At 38.3% G+C, this 25,055-nt stretch overlaps 1 protein-coding gene across 7 annotated transcripts in view; it reads right to left on the bottom strand.

The window, feature by feature from the left end:
- Positions 1-797: 797 nt before the first annotated feature.
- The window catches only part of OXCT1 (3-oxoacid CoA-transferase 1), a 154,580-nt gene continuing 130,322 nt past the window's right edge, over positions 798-25,055 (bottom strand). For 6 of the 7 annotated variants that reach the window (XM_063619531.1, XM_055246754.2, XM_055246755.2 and 3 more), the window contains 3 exons: positions 20,240-20,320; positions 10,118-10,219; positions 798-2,498 (listed from right to left, as the gene is read on the bottom strand). In XM_063619531.1, coding sequence (XP_063475601.1) covers positions 2,457-2,498; positions 10,118-10,219; positions 20,240-20,320 — 225 coding nt within the window. In that variant the 3' untranslated portion in view covers positions 798-2,456. Of the gene's footprint in view, positions 2,499-8,028; positions 10,220-20,239; positions 20,321-25,055 lie in introns of those variants that run through there. The other variant, XM_063619530.1, reaches the window with a different exon arrangement.

The raw sequence follows: 25,055 nt of genomic DNA, 5'->3' as shown, positions 1-25,055 counted from the left end.
GTACAGTAAAGGAAAATGTTACACAAAAAGCAAACAAGGATTCACACATGAAGCCTTGGATAAATTATTTTTATAAACATAGCAGGCTCTGACAAGGAGCAAGTTGTGAAACTCAATGTTCATTTGGTCGTTCTAGAAGAACAATATCTTTTCTCTGGTAAGATAAAAAGAAAAGCAACAACTTGACTAGAAGTTGTGATGTGCGTATGTTTATTGCGGCACTATTCACAATAGCAAAGACTTGGAACCAACCCAAATGCCCATCAATGATAGACTGGATCAAGAAAATGTGGCACATATACACATGGAATACTATGCAGCCATAAAAAAGGATGAGTTTATGTCCTTTGTAGGGACATGGATGAAGCTGGAAACCATCATTCTCAGCAAACTATTACAAGGACGAAAAACCAAACACCACATGTTCTCACTCATAGGTGGGAATTGAACAATGAGAACCCTTGGACACAGGAAGGGGAACATCACACACCAGGGCCTGTCATGGGGTGGGGGAGGGGGGAGGGATAGCATTAGGAGATACACCTAATGTAAATGACGAGTTAATGGGTACAGCACACCAACATGGCACATGTATACATATATAACAAACCTGTGCATTGTGCACATGTACCCTAGAACTTAAAGTATAATTTAAAAAAAAAAAAAGGAAAGGAAAAAAACAGAAGTGGTGATGTGTGCTGACTTTATTGTTAGCTATCCTGACAATCTGTTGCATTATTCCCACATTTAGCAATGCCATTCCCAAGTGAAATAAAGGACAGTCACACTGATCTATATCGCTTTGGAATATTTATTGTATTCCTTAATGCATTTCCTAACATATATAGCACTCTTTAATCAAGAATATAAAGTCATCTACTTAGAATCACATTATCTTAAAGATGCACACTGGAATGATAAGCAAGTTTGAAGATGTAACTATGAACAATTCTTTTCAAAATCATATCAATATATTACTCTCATGGAACTTGCACATTCTAAGAAGGGTCATTTTTCCCCCCAGTACTGGGAAGGTATGCATTTAACCATGTGGTCAGCCAGAAAGGCTATTTTATATATGGTGTGTGTTACTCATAAAAAGCCTGTCCTTTCTCTAATATTGTACATTACACAATTGTAGCTACACCTGAAGAGATGTGAGTTTCAATGACCACCAGCACCTAAAAACATGAATAAGTTTCTATATTTAGGACCAGAGGAATGATATATTGTACTGTACTATGCCTACCTCTGTCCAGAGGCCAGCTGTCTCACCTGTTCTTCAGGGTGCCTAGACTTTTTACCCATCTATTATCTGGGATGCTTCTGAAGTCATTCCCATGGGCCCCTGTCTGGTATTGAGAATACCTCTAAGGAAGTTTCTTTCAAACCTAATCTACCCACCATGTTTATTCCCTGACACTAAAAGTTCATTGATTCTTCAAATCCTAGACTTGTCCATCATTATTTTCCCTAGTTGGATAAGGCTGAATTAAAGGCACTTTGTTAAAGGAAGTAGCCTTGGCAGAAGAAAAACCATTGTTCTGTAGAAGTGTCATTCAATATTTAAAATCTCCTCTGAACCAAAACGAGAGCCTGAAAGTAAAACACGTTTTATTTTTTAACTCTGCTGTCATTGCTACTAAGGATCCATGGTAAATTATCCCGCAGCCCTTCTTGGCTTGAGAGGAGGTACAGTACAAGTAGCCCACAGGGTCTCAATAACAGAAGTATTCTCAAGGACCCTGGAGGATACAAAGGAATACTGGGCTGTTGTAAAATGAGAAAACTGAGAAGAATCAGTTAGGTTTCTAGCCCTCTTCCTATAATACGCCTTAGTCTTTGCAAAGCATAGATAGATAGTTGGTTTGAACTAGTTATTTCTCCCTGCCCTCCCCCCACAAGAGACATTCCTGCTTGCCTTCTTGGGCATCTGTTTAAAAGCAGTATGGGAGGAAGGGGATGCTCTAGGGGGACAAGATGTAATCATAAAATCTGAAGCCCCAAAAGAAAAGTTAGAGGAGGGTGAAGAAAAAACAATCATGACAGCAACTCTCCTAACCACAAAATCACATATGTTATCTTTCTTTCAGGACTAATAATTAATATTTAAGAAGAAAGCCACATCAATTTCTAGGGCCCTTCTTGGGGAAAGGTTCATATAATTTAGCATACATACCATATTCAGTGAAAATGCATTCAATATAATTACTTATTATAAAGACAATCTTCTCAGCACTTAACAAATGAGATAATTATAAATGCTCCTTTTGCTTTTTATTAAAATGTCACAGCATGCCTAGAGAACAGTTTATATGGCTGCATAAAGTCTGAAACACAAGAAAACTAATCAAAAACCACCTGTCAAATACACAATTATGATTACTGATGTCCTTTCAATTAAATCCTATGTGTTTAAAATGAAAAACACGCAGCCCGGTACAAATATCCACATTTCAATTTGCGATCTGTTGCATTGGCATGAGTTTTGGTGAAACCTGGTAAAAGAGGAAAAAAAATCAAATTATGAAAAACTGCATGATATAAATCTCTCTCCTTTTCATTTCCAAATTTCAATCATGTAGGCAACAAGCAGCCTTGCCATGGACATTCCCTGGAGTTGCCATATGATTTTCCACCCTGAAACACTGAGACAGAACAGTTCTGTTTACATTTTGGGTATTTCGTAGTTCTCAACCTTCTTGTATTAGCTCCTAAATTAAGGATGAACAAGGCTGGCAACAAGGAGCGGGTGGAAGAGGAGCAGAGGAAAACAAAGGATCCCAATAACCAAGCCCCCTGTCAGATGGATCACTGATCTCAGAGACTGATGCCTCTGAGACTTCACTTAAGACACAGTACAAACCCCAAGTCTCCAAAACCTCAAAATAGATCCAGCCAATTCATAATTTTGTTGAAAGATGCTTTATGTAATCTTTGGATTACCTAAATACATATTAATGAAGAGACATATGATCAATGATAAATCTTATCGGAAATTTCATAATCAGAATAGAAATGATACAAAGGCAACAAGAGGATTCCAAGTTATTAAAATATGGAAGTAATAGCATTAAAACAATTAAATGTTGATTATAATTATGTTCAGTGTATAAAACAGTCAATGCTTTCCTGCAAATCTGCAAGCAGAGAAAAGTGACAATGAATGTATATTTAAGGTAGAGCCAGTTGCAGGAGAACCATAAATATAAGCGGTCAGCTTAACTGTGACAGATTTTTCAAAGTGTGGTACCAGGTATCCCTTAATTCAACAGGGCAAATATTGATTGGGTTCTAGTTAGTAACAGTCCCCATGGAAAGCAGGAAATACCAAAATTTGAGTGCTTTTTGAAATTCTGAAAGATGTGGCAATCGAAATGAGCCCAATTAGCACTTTACCTTCCAGAATAAACAACATTTTCTTAAATTGATAAATGAACAAATGAATAAGTAGATAATTATACAGGTTTCAAAGAACCAGAAGGGAGGTTCCTAATAGAGGTTAAATCAGTATTAAAAACTGAAAGAACAGGCTGTCATTTGGCTTTCATAAGGTTAAATAGTTTTAGTTCATTCATAAGTAATGTCTGCATTAGCTCTTCACAATTAACTCTTTATAGTATCAAGAGTTAATGTCTTGTCTTCCATTTTTCTACTAAAATATTAAACCAGAATGGCAAAAATGTCTACTAAAAGAATAAATAAGAATAAACAAGAATAAAAAAGTTCAGCACGATTTGGTATATAGCTTATGGTAAATGAGAACGCATTATGACTTATTTCTATGAGTAGACATATAGACAAAATAAACAGAATAAGTAGACAAAAAGTAACATCACACATATGCACAGATTTTCAACTCTACTAAGAATAACATTTAGTATTTATTTAGTATTTAGATAAGTATGTCTCACAGTTCATTTTCTTTCTTTTTTTTTAAACAACAGAGCATCTGTGGAAATAATTTAGTGAAACTTTTTTTTTTTTTTTGAGACGGCGTTTTGCTCTTGTTGCCCAGGCTGGAGTGCAATGGCGTGATCTTGGCCCACCACAACCTCCACCCCTGGGTTCAAGCGATTCTCCTGCCTTAGCCTCCCGAGTAGCTGGGATTACAGGCATGTGCCACCATGACCAGCTAATTTTTGTATATTTAGTAGAGACGGGGTTTCTCCATGTTGGTAAGGCTGGTCTTGAACTCCTGACCTCAGGTGACCCACCTGCCTCGGCCTCCCAAAGTGCTGGGATTACAGGCGTGAGCCACCGTGCCTGGCCCAATTTAGTGAAACTTTTTTACTACAAATCATTTTCTATAGATGCTTCATAGCACTTCCTTTAAAAAGAAACTGGACACATTAATGTTTTTAAACATCTGATCCTTTTCCTTGTCATGTCAGCCCTATTTTGAGCTCTTAATGTCATTTACATTCTCAATGTGAAAAATGACATCAAAAATAAGATAATGCTTCATATAGACTGACTTTGCCTGCTTTTTAATGAAAAACATCTACTAAACCACCATTTCTCGTTCTGTTCTCCCAGTCTCATCAACATTGTAAATTCATGCAAACCAAAGGAGTTTATTCTGCCAACGTGATCTGCAGGCTAAGCACAAGGTGACATGATTTAGGTATAGAAGACAAGCCAATGATTTGTCTTCCCAGTGCATTAATATCCCAAAAGTATATTGCTTGACTGTGGTAGAATGCCAGTTCATAGTAGATACTGAGAGTATAAATTTATTCAATTAGGCAAGGAATGTCTGCAGCTTCTTTCAGATTCCACTGCAAACATATCAACAAACAATGCTTTTACTAGTTTTTTATTTGTTTGTTTGTTTTGCCACTGGTGGTTTAGGTATATTCCTGCGTGGAGAATAAGGCCAAGGCTCTTGGGAGCAAGAACCATAAATTAGTTCTATTTTATTCACATTTTACAGCTCAATATGGAACATACATTGGGTGTATGACTAGTGACGTCTGGAAGTTTATTCTACCACATAATATTTAAATATGGGATACATTTTTAATTTTTTAAGTTAAGAAGACAAAATCAAAGAAATACTGTTTCAAAAGAGGTCCACAGACGTGTGGTTTATAACAACATCTATTTTACATAGCTTAAGCATTCATCAGAAAAGAAACAACCCAAATAACCAATTGAAAGCCGTTATTTTCAATGGCAAAACCATTTATTAAACTGCAATTACTTTTGCATCAACCTAATACTTTCGCCCATCAAGTAACTGGCATACTGAATGCTGTTAAGTATAGCCAAAAAATAAAGAAATTTGACATATTCATTAGCTTGTCACAGCTTTAATATGACATCATTTTGACTGTTTAAATATTTGGGAGACAGACGTCTTTCAAAATCTGAGGATAATGGGAGAAAAATAAGCCAAAGGATTCCTTAGTTGTGCAAATGTTGGGCTCTAGTAGCATAAAAGACAGACAGAAGACTATACTGAACTTAAAAACTTCCATGTGTCAAAGAAAACAGTGAAAAAGCAACCTATGAAATGGAAAAGAACATTCAAAAATCACCTGATAAGAGATTAGCATCCAGAATATATGAGAAACTTTGAGAACATCACCAGATAAATGCAAATCAAAACCACAATGAGATATCACCTCACAGCCATTAGAATGGCCACTATTAAACAGAAAATAACTGTTGGCAAAGATATAGAGAAATTAGAACCCCTGTGCACCGACAGTGGGAATGTAAAATGCGGCAACCATTGTGAAACAGTATGGCAGTTCCACAAAAAATTAAAAATAGAAGTATCATATGATCCAGCAATCCAAATTCTGAATTATATATCTAAAAAATTTCAAAGCAGAATCTCAAAGAGATACTTGCACATCCATGTTCTTTGCAGCACTATTCACAGTAGCCAAGTGGTGGAAGCAACCCAAATGTCTACCAACAGATGAGTGGGTCATGAAAGTGTGGTATATATGCACAATGAAATATTATACAGCCTTAAAAAGAAGAAAATCCTCTCATACGTGCTACAACACAGATGAACCCTGAGTACATTATGCTAAGCAAAATAAGCCAGTCACAAAAGGGCAAATACTGTATGACTCCACTCATATGAGGTATCTAGAATAGTCAAAATGATAGAAACAGAAAGCAAAAACAGTGGTTGCCAAAGGCTGTGTAATTAGTGTTTAATGAGTAGTTTCAGAGCTGCAAGTTATAAAAGTTCTAGAGATCTGTTGTATAACAATGTGAATACATTTAATATTACTGCATTGTACACTTAAACATGGTTAGGATGGTAAATCTTTTTAAAGTTTTTACCACAGTTATTTAAAAATAGGAAAGCATTACTGAACAGCATCACAAGCATTTGTAGAGCATGAACATACATACAAGGCTCTACCAATAACGCTGGGGACAGGGGAGCCTTTATTCCCCACTTCTCATATCCCATTCCATGCGGAAGGACACCTATCTATTCGTGTAACTACCCTGGCCTCTGGTGTGTCCCTTATTGATGTAATTAAATGATTATTTGGGCAGAGGAACCTTAACATGTGAAACTCAGCCTGACTCCTCCTCTTCATTGAGGTCTTCACCTAGACAGCAATGCTCTGTTTTGCTCTCAGCCATGTGGATGGAAGCTCAGAAATGAAGGCTACCCTTACGGGAGGCCTGGGTTTCTCTGGTGCTGCCTACACTGGGGAGCCAAAGCCTCTGTATCTGTGGGGTTCACAACTGGGAAGCCTGCTGTGGCTGTACACCTAGGCTACATCCCTCACTCTAGCCTGTATAATAGTAATACTTTTACCTCTACCTGCTAAGCTCCTTTCTCTCAAGGGATTCAGCGCTCAATTCCCAAGAAACAGCAAAGTCCCTATCTTCATAGCATCTACATTTTGAGGGAGAGTAATCATATGGTTGGCTTCTCTAGCTGTAAACAGCTCCTGACTAGAATCTTATTTTGGGTGTGTGCTGAAGGTTCCAGAAATATAATCAATATTTGCATTTCTACAACAAAATTTCCACAGCCTCTACCAAGTTCCAGACATATATGACCTTCAAGATACTGCCCTCCAATGGAAAACTCCAACTTTCAGTTGATACAAAATCATGAACAAAACTGTGACAGTCATTACAGATTTTTTAAAGTTATGTTTCATGTGATAGAAATCATATTTTTTCCATTTTTTTATTATGGCTAATAACACTATGATATATATGAAAAAGTCTTAGTAATTCTTTTTTTTAACAGTGCCAAAATATTTCACTATCATTCTTTTTTGATACCCTAAAACCAAAATTTTGTCACGTCCTATTATCTGATGCTGTCATATTTAGTCTTTTACTTTGGAATTCCCAGTATTTTCCCAACCAGCTAATATCCACATAATGTAGCTTTGGCCCATTCACTTGCCCATATCCTTAGGGATACAGAACTTTTACCAACACATTTTAAAATTGTTTTGCACTAGGATTTTACCTTTTTTTCTTTATGAGGCAACACTGGCCAATCATTCCCTTCTAGAATGTTGACTGCCAGTTGAAGGCTGAGTTCTAGGGGCTTTTCTCAAACAGAACTTGAGCAAATAGTATACAGTCACATAAGGAGTACAATGCTAGCTATGCAGTGATAACCACAGGGAATATTTTCTGAATTAAGACATAGAATGTCTTCTGAATTATCAAGAAAGAAATGCTTTCTTCAATGCACTTTTGTAATTAAATGTATCCTTATTGATAATCCAGGTATTAAGTAGAACATTTTATTATTTAGGGCACTCCAGCTCTAGCCTTACAGAGAAACAAACTGTTATATGTGATTTCATCTGTCAGAGTCTAAAGAGATGCCATTGATTGTCAGATGCTCAAAAGCTAGTCCTCTGGATGGTTCCATTGATACCACACCTTTTCATTCTCAGGACAACATTGACATACAAATTAACATTTCATCTCAACATCCTAATTTGGAGAAAACAAGATTACATATCCCTGTGAGAAGAAGAGATGGTACTGAAATTGAGAGGGTCTACAGAGATATTTTCCATTGGAACAGCACCTTTTATTGGAAAACAAAGCAAGAACAGTAAAAACTCATATTTTCATTCCTTATTTACCCACATGAATAAAAAAAGAACAAGATAACCAGGTCTTTCTTTGTACATTCTCTTTTGCTGCAAAAAAAAAACTGAACATTCTGTGGATCTTGAAAATGTTATCTGATGAAGAGGTTAATTCTTCCACATAGAAAAAAATAAAGAATAGCTGATTACAGATTGTTTGCTTTTCTCACTAGAGTAAGAAATCCTAAATAGTTAAAGTATAAGCATATCCTTCTCCTTGAGTTTATTGAAAAGCTAATTAAAGATGTGCTTTGCATGCAAGGTATTACTGGGAGACTTCTTTTTCCAAAGGGACATTCAAAAAAAGTTAATAGACAGAGACCTTGGTAGAGTACCAGGAACAGTTATTATATGGATAATGAACTATGAAACAAAAATCGTTTTGAGAGAAATGTGTAGGCTGGGTGCGGTGGCTCATGCCTGTAATCCCAGCACTTTGGGAGGCCAAGGCGGGCGGATCACAAGGCCAGGAGATCGAGACCATACTGGCTAGCACAGTGAAACCCCATCTCTACTAAAAATACAAAAAATTAGCCAGGAGTAGCTGCGTGTGCCTGTAGTCCCAGCTGCTGGGGAGGCTGAGGCAGGAGAATGGCATGAACCTGGGAGGCGGAGCTTGCAGTGAGCCGAGATCGTGCCACTGCACTCCAGCTGGGTGACAGAACAAGACTCCATCTCAAAAAAAAAATGTGTTATGCACTGATAGGTACAAGCAAAGCATGTAGTACACAAGAAAGACATACATAAAATATATGTATGACTTATCAAATAACTTTTGTTAAATTAGTTTCTCCAAGATGTGTAGCTGTAACATTAACATATTTTATTCTCATTATTTCATTTTAATTAGATTGGTTCTTAAATAGGTATGAGAATAATATCCCTTTCTGATATGGTTTGGCTGTGTCGCCACCCAAATCTCATCTTGATTTGGAGCTCCCATAATCTCCATGTGTCATGGGAGGGACCTGGTGGGAGGTAACTGAATCATGGGGGTGGGTTTTTCACATGCTGTTCTTGTGATAGTAAGTCTTTGATCTGATGGTTTTATAAATGGCAGTTTCCCTGCACACACTCTCTTGCTTGCTGCCACATAAGACGTGCCTTTGCTCCTCCTTCACCTTCCGCCATGATTGTGAGGCCTCCCCAGCCATGTGGACCTGTGAGTCCATTAAACCTCTTTTTCTCTATAAACTACTCAATCTTATGTTGTCTTTGTTAGCTCTGTGAGAATGGACTAATACACTTTCCTTCATTTCTTCAGAGACATTTTAGTTTTACTTTTGGTTAACTTCAAATAGACTGAGCCATGCTTTCAATGCCATTAGCTAGGTGATTGATTTATGAATAAGCACTTATATTAAAGATCAGTTATTTATATTTCAGTAATATTCTGTTTTAAAAAGGGATTTGGAGGTTTCTTAAATAGATACTCCCCTGACGTATTTATCTGCTTGGTAAGTCTGAGTGTTTTATGTACTTACCTTCAAATACAGGGCATGTCTGTTTTGTGATGATTAACCTGGTGATGTCAGAGGCCCAACATTTTAATATTTTTAACAGATGAAATATGGCATAGAATTTAGAGTAAGTCATAAGTCATAGATGGGTTTAAAAATAAGGAAGTATCATTTCTCCATAGGTGGCTCACATTTTTCAGTTAATCAAGTTCAAGCACAGCTGCCATATAACCAAAGAAGAGAGGATTACAAGGGCCTTCAAAGCATAAAGTAGCTTACAGCTCAAGCTCAACCTTGTTTCTAGCAGCTCCTGGTGGTGTGTCCCCTTCCTGCTTCTGAGTCCTAAGCCAAACCTTGGCCCGTGAGTCAGAGCACAGCTCTGTTCCCACCTGCTCTCATCTAGAGGCACCCTTCCTTCTACTCCTGTTCACTGTAAAGGTCAACTCCAAAAATGATCACAAATTAATGGTTCATGTCCTGTAAACACCCATTAATCAAACCTATAATATAAGACAAGTGGCTGGATTTGTTCACAGAAATACTTACTGCAAAATCACACCCAGTGCTCTTCTGTATGTCATCCACTGTCAGGCCTTCCCAGAGCTCGATCAGAGTCAATCCTTTCTTCTTGTCCACATCAAACACAGCCTGTCAGAGTGGGAAGAAAAAGGACAAAGACAATTTCCATCAAAATAATTATTATACGGCACAAAGCAGAAATAACCTCGCAAGTTCGACAAGGTTGGGCGCGGTGGCTCATGCCTAAAATCCCAGCATTTTGGTAGGCTTAGGCGGGCGGATCACAAGGTCAGGAGATAGAGACCTTCCTGGCTAACACGGTGAAACCCCGTCTCTACTAAAAATACAAAAAAAAAATTAGCTGGGCATGGTGGCAGGCACCTGTAGTCCCAGCTACTTGGGAGGCTGAGGCAGGAGAATGGCGTGAACCCGAGAGGCAGAGCTTGCAGTGAGCCGAGATCACGCCACTACACTCCAGCCTGGATGACAGAGCCAGACTCTGTCTCAAAAAAAAAAAAAAAAGGAAAGACAAGACCCAGGACAAAAGAAAAATCAGCAGTGAAAACATGTCAACTGTAACTATGGTATTTTGGTGAGAATAAATGCCAACTCCCTAATCAGCAATTAGTTGTGGAACAGTGTTAATGCCAGAAAATAAATGAGCATTGACCATGGATGGCATTTGTTACTACTGCAACCAGTTTTTAAAAACTACCTCCCTTTTGTTAAGTCTAACACTTTTGGTCAAAGGTCAATTAGTGATTAATAATGATTTGAACAAAGAAAGGAATGAAGAAAGAGGGAGAGAGAAAGGGAATATTTGGAAGGTGAAAGCACATGAATGATAGGAAAAAATTTATAAATGCTATTGGGTAAAGAATTACAGGAAACAGAAGAAGGTGCTCTGAAGTGTCTAAGAGTAATTATAAGAGGATAGCTATCCTGGTCCTGAAAGACATGCAGGTAACTGTTTAAAATATTCTCCTTAAGTCCTGTAAAACATATAGTCTCAAAAAGAGAGCATGGGAATCTCCCTTTGCTATGCAAATCAAATGAAGATGCTTATATTTAGGGCAAGCACCAGAAAGCCAATCTCACCTGAAACATTCCATCATTCTGGTCTGTAACATCAGGTGTTGGTAGTGCCAATTGGTATGGCTTGACCTCAGCAGATAGACCACACCTGTTGTATCCAATTTAGAACACATGCTTTCACACTTAGAAATATAACTCAAGTGGAAGTGACCTACGAGGTCACTTAATATAACCTTCCACCCAAGAATTCTTCAAAACATTCTTCTCAGATAGTCAATGGGGTTCTGCTTAGATACTTGCAGTGGCAGGAGGCTCACTTATTTCAAGGCAGATTATTTACTGAAGGGAAGCTCAAACCGTAAAAGCTAAAACTACTTCTCCTATGGCTTAAACTCCATGCTGTAGTTACCCTCCAGCACATTAAGCACTGTACCCTCTTTCAGTTCTCATGGTTAGTTTCCTCTTTCTCAGACGAAAATGTTATGCATCCCAGAGCTTTCCTCTCCTCTACAGTTAACCTAAATTCAACTATGATTTGCAGGCCTAGAATCTTTTTTTTTTTTTGAGACAGAGTCTCACTCTGTTGCCCAGGCTGGAGTGCAATGGCCCGATCTCTGCTCACTGCAACCTCCGCCTCCCAGGTTCAAGTGATTCTTGTGCCTCAGCCTCCCGAGTAGCTGGGATTACAGGCATGCCCCACCACACCCAGCTAATTTTTTGTATTTTTAGTAGAGATGAGGTTTTACCAAGTTGGTCAGGCTGGTCTCAAATTCCTGACTTCAGGTTATCCACCTGCCTGCCTCGGCCTCCTTTACCATGCCCAACCAATTTTTCAACTAGCTTGGAAGTCAAACCTTGAATTGTCATTTTTGAATACACTCCTAACTACAAGGGTAATATCAAGACACAGCAACACGTAGAGAAAAGAGCCCTGGCCTTTGAGCTCAGTGAGAATTCCACTCTGCTGCACAACAGTTATGCAACCTTCAGTGAACCTGTCTTTGCATCTGTAGACATATATAATAAAAATGTACTTCCCAAGATTGTGATACAGGACAACTATAAGAAAACATACTCTGAGCACCAACCCTGAGACAGGTGGGGCAGCATACAAGCAGTTTTTTTACTTTTTACTCCTTTAGTAGCTTAACATCTCACTTATATGTGATGCCAGATCAAAGCCCTGGAATGATTATTGACTCCAGTTGATTTATATTTTTCCCCAGAAACACACATTGCTGGGACCAGTGATAACGGCATTCTTGGTTTCTCTGATGAATTCACAGATAATCTGGTTGACATTACTGGAAAAGAGGGTTGAAATGTAAGACAAAATATTTCAGTAAACTTTCAGTTTGCTTGTACATTTTATGTTCCAAAAAAGTTTTTTGGCAGAAATGTGTGTTTCAAGAGGAAAAAAATAAATGGATAATTTAGGAATGTTTGTATACTCATTAGCTTGCTTCATTCCAAAATGACAATTAATTTTTTTTTAAATGAACACTTTCTTTGCAGAAAATGTGTCTGGAGCACTATTCATATGATTTGCTTTTTCTCGCATTCTGAACAACTGTCAATTTATAAAAGAACAAATAAGAAAAGAGCATCTGGATTATGTTATTAAGAACAGGCATGGAAATGATTTAGAAGATAACTGTGGTATCAAAAATGTAAGGCTTCAGTAATCAGGGAGAATAAATCTATGGCAAATTGACTTATTGCTTTTAAAAAAACCTTATTAACACATTTATCAAATCTTAATTAGATATATTAGAAAACCAAGTATCTATAATTTAAAAAAGGAAACTTACTTTTGAAATACTTACGAAACTTTCCACTTAGTGATATAAGGTGCAAACAAAAAATTGACAAAAATGGAGACTAAAACCTAAAAGCCACAATAAATTGTTCAACTATCCAGAATACCAAAAGTACTTTGTCTAAGAGATAAATGTTAATTACTTTGTCACCATGACAAAAGCTTACATTATGGGTAACAGTGAATCACAGCCCAGGTGCTGGTGAGGAACGCATCTTTCTTTTTATTTTATTTTATTTTATTTTTTTTATTATACTTTAAGTTTTAGGGTACATGTGCACAACGTGCAGGTTTGTTACATATGTATACATGTGCCATGTTGGTGTGCTGCACCCATTAACTCTTCATTTAACATTAGGTATATCTCCTAATGCTATCCCTTCCCCAGCCTCCCACCCCACAACAGGCCCCAGTGTGTGATGTTCCCCACCCTGTGTCCAAGTGTTCTCATTGTTCAATTCGCACCTATGAGTGAGAACATGCAGTATTTGGTTTTCTGTCCTTGTGACAGTTTGCTGAGAATGATGGTTTCCAGCTTCATCCATGTCCCTAAAAAGGACATGAACTCATCTTTTTTATGGCTGCATACTATTCCATGGTGTATATGTGCCACATTTTCTTAATCCAGTCTATCATTGATGGACATTTGGGTTGGTTCCAAGTCTTTGCTATTGTGAATAGTGCCACAATAAACATACGTGTGCATGTGTCTTTATAGCAGCATGATTTATAATCCTTTGGGTATATACCCAGTAATGGGATGGCTGGGTCAAATGGTATTTCTAGTTCTAGATCCTTGAGGAATCACCACACTGTCTTCCACAATGGTTGAACTAGTTTGCAGTCCCACCAACAGTGTAAAAGTGTTCCTATTTCTCCATATCCTCTCCAGCATCTGTTGTTTCCTGACTTTTTAATGATCGCCATTCTAACTGGTGTGAGATGGTATCTCATTGTGGTTTTGTTTTGCATTTCTCTCATGACCAGTGACAATGAGCATTTTTTCACATGTCTGTTGGCTGTATAAATGTCTTCTTTTGAGAAGTGTCTGTTCATATCCTTTACCCACTTTTTGATGGGGTTGATTTTTTCTTGTAAATTTGTTTAAGTTCTTTTTAGATTCTGGATATTAGCCCTTTGTCAGATAGGTAGATTGCAAAATTTTTCTCCCTTTCTGTAGGTTGCCTGTTCACTCTGATGGTAGTTTCTTTTGGTGTGCAGAAGCACTTTAGTTTAATTAGATCCCATTTGTCAATTTTGGCTTTTGTTGCCATTGCTTTTGGTGTTTTAGACATGAAGTCCTTGCCCATGCCTATGTCCTGAATGGTGTTGCCTAGGTTTTCTTCTAGGGTTTTTATGGTTTTAGGTCTAACATTTAAGTCTTTAATCCATCTTGAATTAATTTTTGTATAAGGTGTAAGGAAGGGATCCAGTTTCAGCTTTCTACATATGGCTAGCCAGTTCTCCCAGCACCATTTATTAAATAGGGAATCCTTTCCCCATTGCTTGTTTTTGTCAGGTTTGTCAAAGATCACATAGTTGTACATATGTGGCATTATTTCTGAGGGCTCTGTTCTGTTCCATTGGTCTATATCTCTGTTTTGGTACCAGTACCATGCTGTTTTGGTTACTGTAGCCTTGTAGTATAGTTTGAAGTCAGGTAGCGTGATGCCTCCAGCTTTGTTCTTTTGGCTTAGGATTGACTTGGCAATGTGAGCTCTTTTTTGGTTCCATATGAACTTTAAAGTAGTTTTTTCCAATTCTGTGAAGAAAGTCATTGGTAGCTTGATGGGGATGGCATTGAATCTATAAATTACCTTGGGCAGTATGGCCATTTTCATGATACTGATTCTTCCTACCCATGAGCATGGAATGTTCTTCCATTTGTTTGTATCCTCTTTTATTTCATTGAGCAGTGGTTTGTAGTTCTCCTTGAAGAGGTCCTTCACATCCCTTGTAAGTTGGATTCCTAGGTATTTGATTCTCTTTGAAGCAATTGTGAATGAGAGTTCACTCATGATTTGGCTCTCTGTTTGTCTATTATTGGTGTATAAGAATGCTTCTGATTTTTGCACATTGATTTTGTAATCTGAGACTTTGCTGAAGTTGCTTATCAGCTTAAGGAGATTTGGGGCTGAGACGATGGGGTTTTCTAGATATACAATCATGTCATCTGCAAACAGGGACAATTTGACTTTCTCTTTTCCTAATTGAAAATCCTTTATTTCCTTCTCCTGCCTGATTGCCCTGGCCAGAACTTCCAACACTATGTTGAATAGGAGTGGTGAGACAGGGCATCCCTGTCAAAGGGAATGCTTCCAGTTTTTGCCCATTCAGTATGATATTGGCTGTGGGTTTGTCATAGATAGCTCTTATTATTTTGGGATACATCCCATCAATACCTAATTTATTGAGCGTTTTTAGCATGAAGGTTGTTAAATTTTGTCAAAGGCCTTTTCTGCATCTATTGAGATAATGGTGGTTTTTGTCATTGGTTCTGACAAAAAAAGGCTGGGGTTGCATTCCTAGTCTCTGATAAAACAGACTTTAAGCCAACAAAGATCAAAAGAGACAAAGAAGGCCATTACATAATGGTAAAGGGATCAATTCAACAAGAAGAGCTAACTATCCTAAATATATATATGCAACCAATACAGGAGCACGCAGTCCTTAGAGACCTACAAAGATACTTAGACTCCCACACAATAATAATGGGACACCCCACTGTCAACATTAGACAGATCAACGAGACAGAAAGCTAACAAGGATATCCAGGAACTAAACTCAACTCTGCACCAATCGGACCTAATAGACATCTACAGAACTCTCCACCCCAAATCAACAGAATATACATTCTTCTCAGCACCACATCACACCTATTCCAAAACTGATCACATAGTTGGAAGTAAAGCACTCCTCAGCAAATGTAAAAGAACAGAAATTATAACAAACTGTCTCTCAGACCACAGGGCAATCAAACTAGAACTCAGGATTAAGAAACTCACTCAAAACTTCTCAACTACATGGAAACTGAACAACCTGCTCCTGAATGACTACTGGGTACATAACGAAATGAAGGCAGAAATAAAGATGTTCTTTGAAACAAACGAGAACAAAGACACAACATACCAGAATCTCTGGGACACATTTAAAGCAGTGTGTAGAGGGAAATTTATAGCACTAAATGCCCACAAGAGAAAGCAGGAAAGATCTAAAATTGACATCCTAACATCACAATTAAAAGAACTAGAGAAGCAAGAGCAAACACATTCAAAAGCTAGCAGAAGGCAAGAAATAACCAAGAGCAGAACTGAAGGAAATAGAGACACAAAAAACCCTTCAAAAAATCAGTGAATCCAGGAGCTGGTTTTTTGTAAAGATCAACAAAATTGATAGACCGCTAGCAAGACTAATAAAGAAGAAAAGAGAGAAGAATCAAATAGACGCAATAAAAACATGATAAAGGGGATATCACCACCGATCCCACAGAAATACAAACTACCATCACAGAATACTATAAACACCTCTATGCAAATAAACTAGAAAATCTAGAAGAAATGGATAAATTCCTCGACACATACACCCTCCCAAGACTAAACCAGGAAGAAGTTGAATCTCTGAATAGACCAATAACAGGCTCTGAAATTGAGGCAATAATTAATAGCTTACCAACCAAAAAAAGTCCAGGACCAGATGGATTCACAGCCGAATTCTACCAGAGGTACAAGGAGGAGCCTGTACCATTCCTTCTGAAACTATTCCAATCAATAGAAAAAGAGGGAATCCTCCCTAACTCATTTTATGAGGCCAGCATTATCCTGATACCAAAGCCTGACAGAGACACAACAGAAAACGAGAATTTTAGACCAATATCCCTGATGAACATCGATGCAAAAATCCTCAATAAAATACTGGCAAACTGAATCCAGCAGCACATCAAAAAGCTTATACACCATGATCAAGTGGGCTTCATCCCTGGGATGCAAGGCTGGTTCAACATATGCAAATCAATAAACGTAATCCAGCATATAAACAGAACCAAGGAACACATCTTTCATTACCTCATTCTAGCAGCTCAAAACTAGGAAATCAGGGTCATAGCATCCTCCAAATTCTCTTTCAAAGGGCAACTGAATGGAATTTTCTCTGGATCTGATAATGGCATTCTAGTCCACCGTTAGTGAGGGCTGGAGACCTTCCTTGCTCTTAACGGCACTGCATTCTCATTACTCATTCAACAAGTATTTATTGAGTACCTACTATGCACACAGCATAGCGATAAACACGCAACCTTCCTTTCCTTAAGGTACCGAAAGTTCCAGACGTAGATGCCCTTCTCTTTACTTTTTCTTGCTATACAATGTCATCTATAATTAAGGCTCCAATTATCCCCATATGTTAATGACACCCACAAGTTTATTCCAATACTGACTTCTCTTGTGAGCTCTAGATCCAAATCTCCATATTGCAATATCTGACTGGGTATTCCCAGGAATATCACACTGAGGCTGTCCAAACTGAACCTACTCATGTCTTGTGTTATCCTCCCCCTTCTCCTCCTGCAGTCCTGGGCTTCCTAAAGGATACACAGGTCAACATTCTCTCTAGTCAGAAAACTTAGGAATCACCTCTGTCTTACCAACAATGTGCAATTCATCAAGTTAGGTGGAGTCCATCTCCTAAATCTCTTTCAAATCTCTCTATCTGTCCTATGGTTTAGAATTTTGAGATTTTTTGCCTAGATCTATGGATCCTCTTAACTGGCTTCTGCCTAATCTCTTTTCTCCCCACTTTACATAAAAGCTTACAGTGTTTTTTTCTAATGCAAATCTAATTTATTGTGTCCCCAGCCTTAAAACAAAATCACTGAAGGGTTCCTTACTGTCTTCCTTATAAGACCCACAGCTCTTAACAAGACATCTACATCCCTCCATTATTTGACCCCTCACTGCCTTTTCCACCTCAGCCTTCAGAATCCAGCCATGCCCTTGCTCCAAACAGTTCCACTTGCAGGTTATAGGACAAGCCATGTTTTCTTCATACCTCTGTGACTACATGTTTTCTTCCTTTTTTCCAGAAGGTCCTTGTTGGTTTTCTAACTGATGAAATTCCTACTGCTCTTTCGAGGCTCACCATTCAATCCAGTTTTTCAGCAAGAAAAGCACAAGTATTCACTGAGTATGGGTTGGCACTGTGCCAAGTGTTAGATAAACAGTGGTGAGTGAGACAGGCAGAGATTAGAGTTTATTTCAGTACAGTGGTTTGTGCTAAGTTAGGATAAGTACAAAGATTCAGAGAAGCACCCAGAAAATTTGGGGAGGGATAGGGAAGACTTGCAAGAGGAATATATAGCCAAGATATAAAGGATGAGAAGAAATTAGCTAGATGGATGGGGTAGGAAGAATGTTCCAGACAGAGAAAGAGGATGTGCAAAGTCTCAAAAGAACATGGTCCAGGGAAGAATGGAATGTAGTTCACAGCATTTTAGTATGGCTCAAGTAGGGAGAAAGTTAAAGCAGAAAGGAATAGGCTAGAGGAGAAAAGGTACATACTGTGAAATGCTTTGCAAGATATGTTAAAAGCTTGTATTTAATAACACCAAAAAGCTTTCCTTGACACCTCTGCCCACACTGCTGGGCAGCTTTTCTCTGTGTCCCTAGATTAGCATCTGGTGTGTGTCTCCATATGGCCTTTATCATGTCAATTACTCTGACTGCTGGCAAGGCTGGATGTTTGGTGTCTCACCCTTCTTCCACATTGTCCTTTAGGACAGAGACTTTGCCTTCCTCCTTTCTGTAACACACTGTTGGGAACAATCTGGTTCAAAAGTTTTTAAAATGATAGCAAAGTTAAATACCAATGTAAGTTATAGCATAAGAATACATTAGATTATGAGTGCCAAAATGAACAGTGGGCCACTATGAGAATAAACTGTTGTGTGCTACGATGGTGCAAAACCTCCTTCATGATGAAGAGGGAAACTGCATTAGGTTTAAAGGACAGGTAGTATTTGGGGAGGCCGAGGATCAAGTGGGAGCTATGACAGGTAGAAGAACTGAACTGGTAAGAATAAGGGCAGGGCACATGTGGAGATGAGGAGAGGGCTGATGGAAGGAGGAGAGGACCCACAGGAAGAATGTTTCTGGAATTATCTTTAGAAGGACTACCACTTTATTTAAAAATAAACAAACAACCAACAGGGTAAAATATTGCTTTGCTTTTATCTTTAAAGTAATGGATTCTTTTCAACAAGCCCTGTTCATAGTTTTGGGGGGATTCAAGAAATGGTAAAGATTCAGAATAGATGGTGGGATAAAACATTCTGCCCTTTTATCTTGTTCTTCTTTATATGTTACCTTCATGGCATTCCACATAAGTAGTCCTGGGGACGGCATCATTTAGGACAGAACCTCCCTTAAAAGTGGCTTCTGGGAATAATAAGCCTCCTAGCCCACTTCAAAGCCTGCTTTAGGGTGCTCACTGTCACACCTCAATGAGGTTAGTGAGTCAGATTAATGCCAAGACACTAATGCTACTGTTCTTGGAACAGCACTAAAAGAACCTGATATACCTAATTCTGTTTTGTGGCTTCTTCAAGGTACTGAATCAAGAAAACACACCCTCCCAGCTGACTTAAAAGCAGTAAGTCGTTCCGATATACTAAGTTCAAATCTGAGTCAGAAGGGTGACGACAGGCAGCTGCTGGTGATGCTTCTCTGGTCTGAGCAGCTTTCAGTTGTACTACTGACCAACATGTTCCATCTAGTAAGAAGAATCTAGAGAGTCACTGTGTGTTTTGAAACCCTACCTATAAAAGAGAGCAGAAAGCATGCAAGAAACAGAATACATTTCTTGGCTTACTGTGGGGCCTATACTACGATTTGCACTGAAACAATTAAAAACCCAACTTACGCTGAATTTCTTAAAATCCAAAAATTTCTACTTGTGATTTAGAAAAGGTAGAAATAATATATTCATAACTTTGCATATATCATCATCCAGCCTGACATTGTAATAGTCGAAATATAAAGATCAATAAAACTTTTCTCTGATTATAGCATACTGTCAAAGTTACCAAGGACAGTGATTCAATTTTGTTTGTATGTTTCCAAAGAGTTGCACATAAAGAATTCTACATTTAGAAACATTAAATTGAGGAGCTTTCCTGTTCATTCTGCCCACAGACTAAATGAGTCCTATGACTACTGGTGTAATACACTCTTAGAAGGTAACAAAACTTTCTAAAAATGCTTACTTAAAACGTGGTAATATACAGTAGAAAAAGCACTTTTTACCTTTTCAGTAATAATGCGGTTGACACATTGCTTTCCAGTCAATGGTAATGTACATTTCTCCATGATTTTATGTGCATTTCCCTGTTTTAAAAAGAAAACATCAAAATGAGTAGTTAGGGAGCAATTTTTATCTAGAATTGGCATAACTACAGGATAAACAGAAACTATCAGAGAAATTGTCTCCTAAGTACAGACTCTTTCAGAATTTTTGCACAGTTACATTTTTTACTTTTTTTTGGAGGCAGCTTCTGTCCCTGAAATAACTTAGAGAATGCCAGATGAATGGTCAAAAGCAGAAATGATTTAATTGGGAAACATCCTGCCAGAAATTTGACTTCTCAAGCCTCAGCCCTTGTATCATTTGATGTGAAATTTCACTAATATCCTGATTATTTTTCCCTTCCAAGGAATGGTCTCCTTTAAAAATGTGAGCAGATATCTACCCAGGATGTGAAGCACATACAGAACACAAATACATAAGCCCTCTTCTTAAAAAATACTTTATCTGTTAAAAAAGTAATATGTACATGGAAAACAGAAGTGCCTTGCTTTGCCTCCCTTCCCCACTCTTAGACTTGCTCTTAACTGGAATCCATTCTAGTGGGTTTTTTTTTTTTTAGCATTTTCTTCTATGTTTCTACACATTTTCTTCTTATATCCACTTTTAAAATACTATGTTTACCATGCTACTTCTTGATTAATCAATTTTAGGCAGTATCTACTGATTTCCTATTGTGACAGAGGAAGACTTAAGAAAAACTGAAAGTGGAAAAAATGTTTTCATTCACTGACTCCCTCCTCCAGCCACTCCTCCAGCCCCTCCTCCCACCTGCAATGTAGAACTGGCCTCTGAGGCATAGCTGAGGAACACAGTTGAAACACTGGCTCTGAGGATCTGATCTTCAGATCATTTTCTTCTGTTCATGATTGAGCTACTTTTTAAGAGTCAAGCACCAGGAGCCTAAATTACTGTCTCCCTTGGGGCTGACAGCTATTCTAACACATTCTAGGTCTTCTCCAAAAATGATAAAATGCTTTTATTGCTTTCTTTTGGATCTAATGTACCATATGTGATGCCACTATCATCCTTAGCCATCTCAATGTCTTACCTGCTTAAATGCACACCTACTATCTAGTTTATATCTCTCCCAAAACTGGTGTCAGGCTAAGTATATGGGCAGAGTATGATACATGAATTTCAGATAGGTGGACTCCATTAAAATTTCATTCCTTGTGATAGCCTGCCAACTCAGCAATGCACTAGTAATTAAAAGGCTTTAATGTACTTAAGCCAGTGCAAGGAATAAAAGACATTCAGTAGTTTTTGAAGAAATACATGTAAGAATGAATGGGAAGAGAAAAGGAGGTCTATTGGGAATCTTGGATAGATTTTTAAAAAAACTATTACCTTAGTTCAGACAAAACTGGTGTAAATACATATGAAGTAAGTTGACATAACACCTTTTAAAACAATTCATATGTTTCCAGATCATACTGTGTAAGAAAATTTATAGTTGCAGAAATAAAGCCTCATTTTCACTTCACTTCTAATTATTTTTCTTTTAAGATTTCAAATTCTGCACATGACACAGAAGCTAAATTAATTAAACAGCTGAAATTAATGATGAATATTCAAACTTCTACGGTTGTCAGGTCTCCTTAAATTTAATATAAATCAAGGCCTGTCACAATGAATTCTGGGCCTGACTTCAAACAAAGTGAACTATCTGCCAGCCTCTGAAGAACATTTTCTGCAAGGAGCGCTTACTTAGTTCTCATTATTTGAGCAAGATCTACATCTGGCATGAAAGCAGCCACTTGGATTTTAATGAACAATCAACTTCATTTTAGGAGGAATCAAGGATTTCAACTGACAGAATTGGCTGTGCCCTACCAATGGAGACCTTTTTCTAGACCATTCTCTGCATACACTCTATAGCACAGTGGTTAAGTGTGTAGGCTAGAGCCAAAGGACCTGTGTGTAAAACCTGGCCATGCTCCACACTGTCTCTGTAAGAGCCACATGCCCATGCTTCTCCATCCACCCTACCTCGAAAGATTGGGGTAAGGTCTACATGAAATGCAAGGGTCCAGCACTTAGTGCTTAATGAATGTTAGCTGGTACTGTTTTTATACAATCCATAAGTAATATTTCTATAACCTGTGAGGAAATTAAGTTCCTATATGAAGTCTGACAGAGGATTATGTAGAAAATGGCCTAAATACAATTCCTGAGACACATAAAACTAGTGAAAACACAACACAAATTTGGGGGCAAACCATATGGCTCTCCTAAGAAACTGGCACCAAATATATTCCTGTTAAAACAATGGAGCTAGATGATTCCATTCACATAACACAGATCAAGGAAAAAGAAAATGAGATGCAGAAAGATTTTAAAATGTCACAATTTCAATATTCAATAAAAGGTTAGCTACGAAACCAAAATATGACTAGCTCCCACGTTAGCACTCTATTCTAAATATGCTGGGCTGAGCCCTACAGTGTGCTATGGCAGCTGCATATATTAGTGACTCACAAAGGAGGAACAAGTGCTGAGCTTTTAGCATTTAAAAATAAATCCTAGTAAAGGAATGCAGTATGGTGTGGCAGCAAAGAGCACTCTACTAGGAGTCCAAAGACCAGGTTTTTAGTCTTAGTTCTGCCATACAATTTTTGTGGTCCTTTAAATTCTTTGTGCCATAGTTCTCTCTTATCCTTTGCTTTAGCCTCCTTACCTGATCATTGTAGGAATCAAATGAAATGTTCTGAAACTGCAATAAACTAGAGTGGGTTGAATCTATGTGCAAATATCCAGGGTTACTCGGATCTCATTCATGCTTATATATTGCATTTCTTTCCTTCCCCATGAAGGGTTGTCAGAAAAGGCAGAGAAATAGATACAAAGCATAGCATTAAAAATGCTTTGTGCGTGGTGGCATGGGTCACACCTGTAATCCCAGCACTTTGGGAAGCTGAGGTGGGAGGATCACTTGAGGCTAGCAGTTCTAGAACACCCCAGGCAACATAGCAAGACCCTATTTCTACAAAAATTTTAAAAGTTAGCCAGTTGTATCTGTGCGTGCCTGTAGTTCCAGCTACTCAGGAGGCCAGGGTAGGAGGATTGCTTGAGCCCAGGAGGTTGTAGTAAGTTATGCTCATGCCATTGCACTCCAGCTTGGGCAGCAGAGAGAACTGGTCTCAAACAAACAAACAAACAAAAACAAACAAACAAAAAAAACTTTGACTAGTCCTGAGGCTCCTGATTTCAACATGCCCTTACTTATTAACTTCATCACAACCTCTGGTGAACATCTACCTTCTTTCCTGCATCAGCTTCCCTAATCTTTTTCTTTCTCCTTCAGCACTTACAGGCCTCGAGCAATACGTAGGGTAATTCACCATTTTCAAGTGACTAAACACTCTAGTACTTTCTACTGCTTGCTTCTTGGTGATCTCTTTAATTCTTTAGATGTCTGAATAAAATCCTGGGCCTAAGTTCTGCAGTATTAAACAACTCTAGTTAAATAGTAATAAATCCCTTTGCTATCATAACAATAAGTTTCATGTTATTGCAATGAACTTAATCCCAAATCCAAATAAGCTCTTTATCACAACAGAATGATTTCTTGCATTTCATGTCAACACATTCACCTGAAATCTTTAAGACTGTGCTTTATATAAAACCTCATTTCATGCTCATCTTTTATGTTAAGTGCTTGTTAAATGTGGCTGCAATACACACACACATAGAGACACACACACACACAAACACACATACACACAGAGACACACACACGCGTGCACATATTTTTTCTCTCAGGTACTTTCTTTGGCAAAGCCCTAATGATCAACGACAGAGAAGGCAAGTTCTGGGATTTGCTCGCTCCTAAAAAGACCAAGCCTTTCAGCTTTTGTTCATGCTGCCTGTTACCTGGAAGACATACCACCACATGCCTCATCACCCCAGATTCAAACGGCGACACGCTTCCTATTCAGGAGTTGGCTCAGACACCATCTTCCCTAGGAAAACCTTCATCCAGCACCCTCACCTGGTGCTGCAGTCATGTCCTATGGGTGTCCCCAGTCTGTGGCCCTCCTGGGTGCTCCTGTGCTTCCTCCTCCCTTCATATGTTGACCTCTTGCCACCACCCCCACTAGATGCTGAGCTCACTAAGCTAAGACTATTTTTCTTCATATGTAGAGCCATGAGTAGAACATTAGGCAAACCACAGTGATCAATAAAGGCTGCATTTCTGATTCAAGGAACTCCAGAGGGGAGCTATAAAATGCCATGTGACTAATGTCTATGGACCACTAGGGGCTGCCTTTCTAGTTCTAAGATAGGTACTCGTACATTCCTAATATCTCTGAGCTCACTAGAAGCAGCACAGCTAGCAGAAGCACATGACGGGGCTTATAAGACTTTGGCAAGACAGATAAAGGTGCGATAAAAGGAGGCAGCAAAGACACTTTAGGACTGTAGCCCAAAACATACAAATGTGAAAGTAAAGAGAGAAACAGTGAATTATAGTTATTTTACCTCTTCCACCTGCTCCCTTCTAAAGCTTAAAGGCACTTGCCATAATTTGCTGAAAAGAAGGACTACAAAGGCTGAACTTGGCAAGAGAATATTAAATACTTTGTCTGGTAGAACAAGGAAGCCAATGGCAGGTCTCTCTTTGAGCTTGCCAAAATATCATGGGTGAAGCCTGATTATCAACACCCTTGCCCTTTCCTTCTCCCACTTAATCTCAATGCTTAAATCAAGCATACCACATACACACACAAATACAATAACGGGAAATGCTGTATT

This window comes from Symphalangus syndactylus, chromosome 16 (genome assembly GCF_028878055.3).
Source record: "Symphalangus syndactylus isolate Jambi chromosome 16, NHGRI_mSymSyn1-v2.1_pri, whole genome shotgun sequence".
Taxonomy (NCBI): domain Eukaryota; kingdom Metazoa; phylum Chordata; class Mammalia; order Primates; family Hylobatidae; genus Symphalangus; species Symphalangus syndactylus.
Note: the sequence above shows the minus strand (reverse complement) of the source record. Positions and strands in the feature narration are given on the sequence as shown.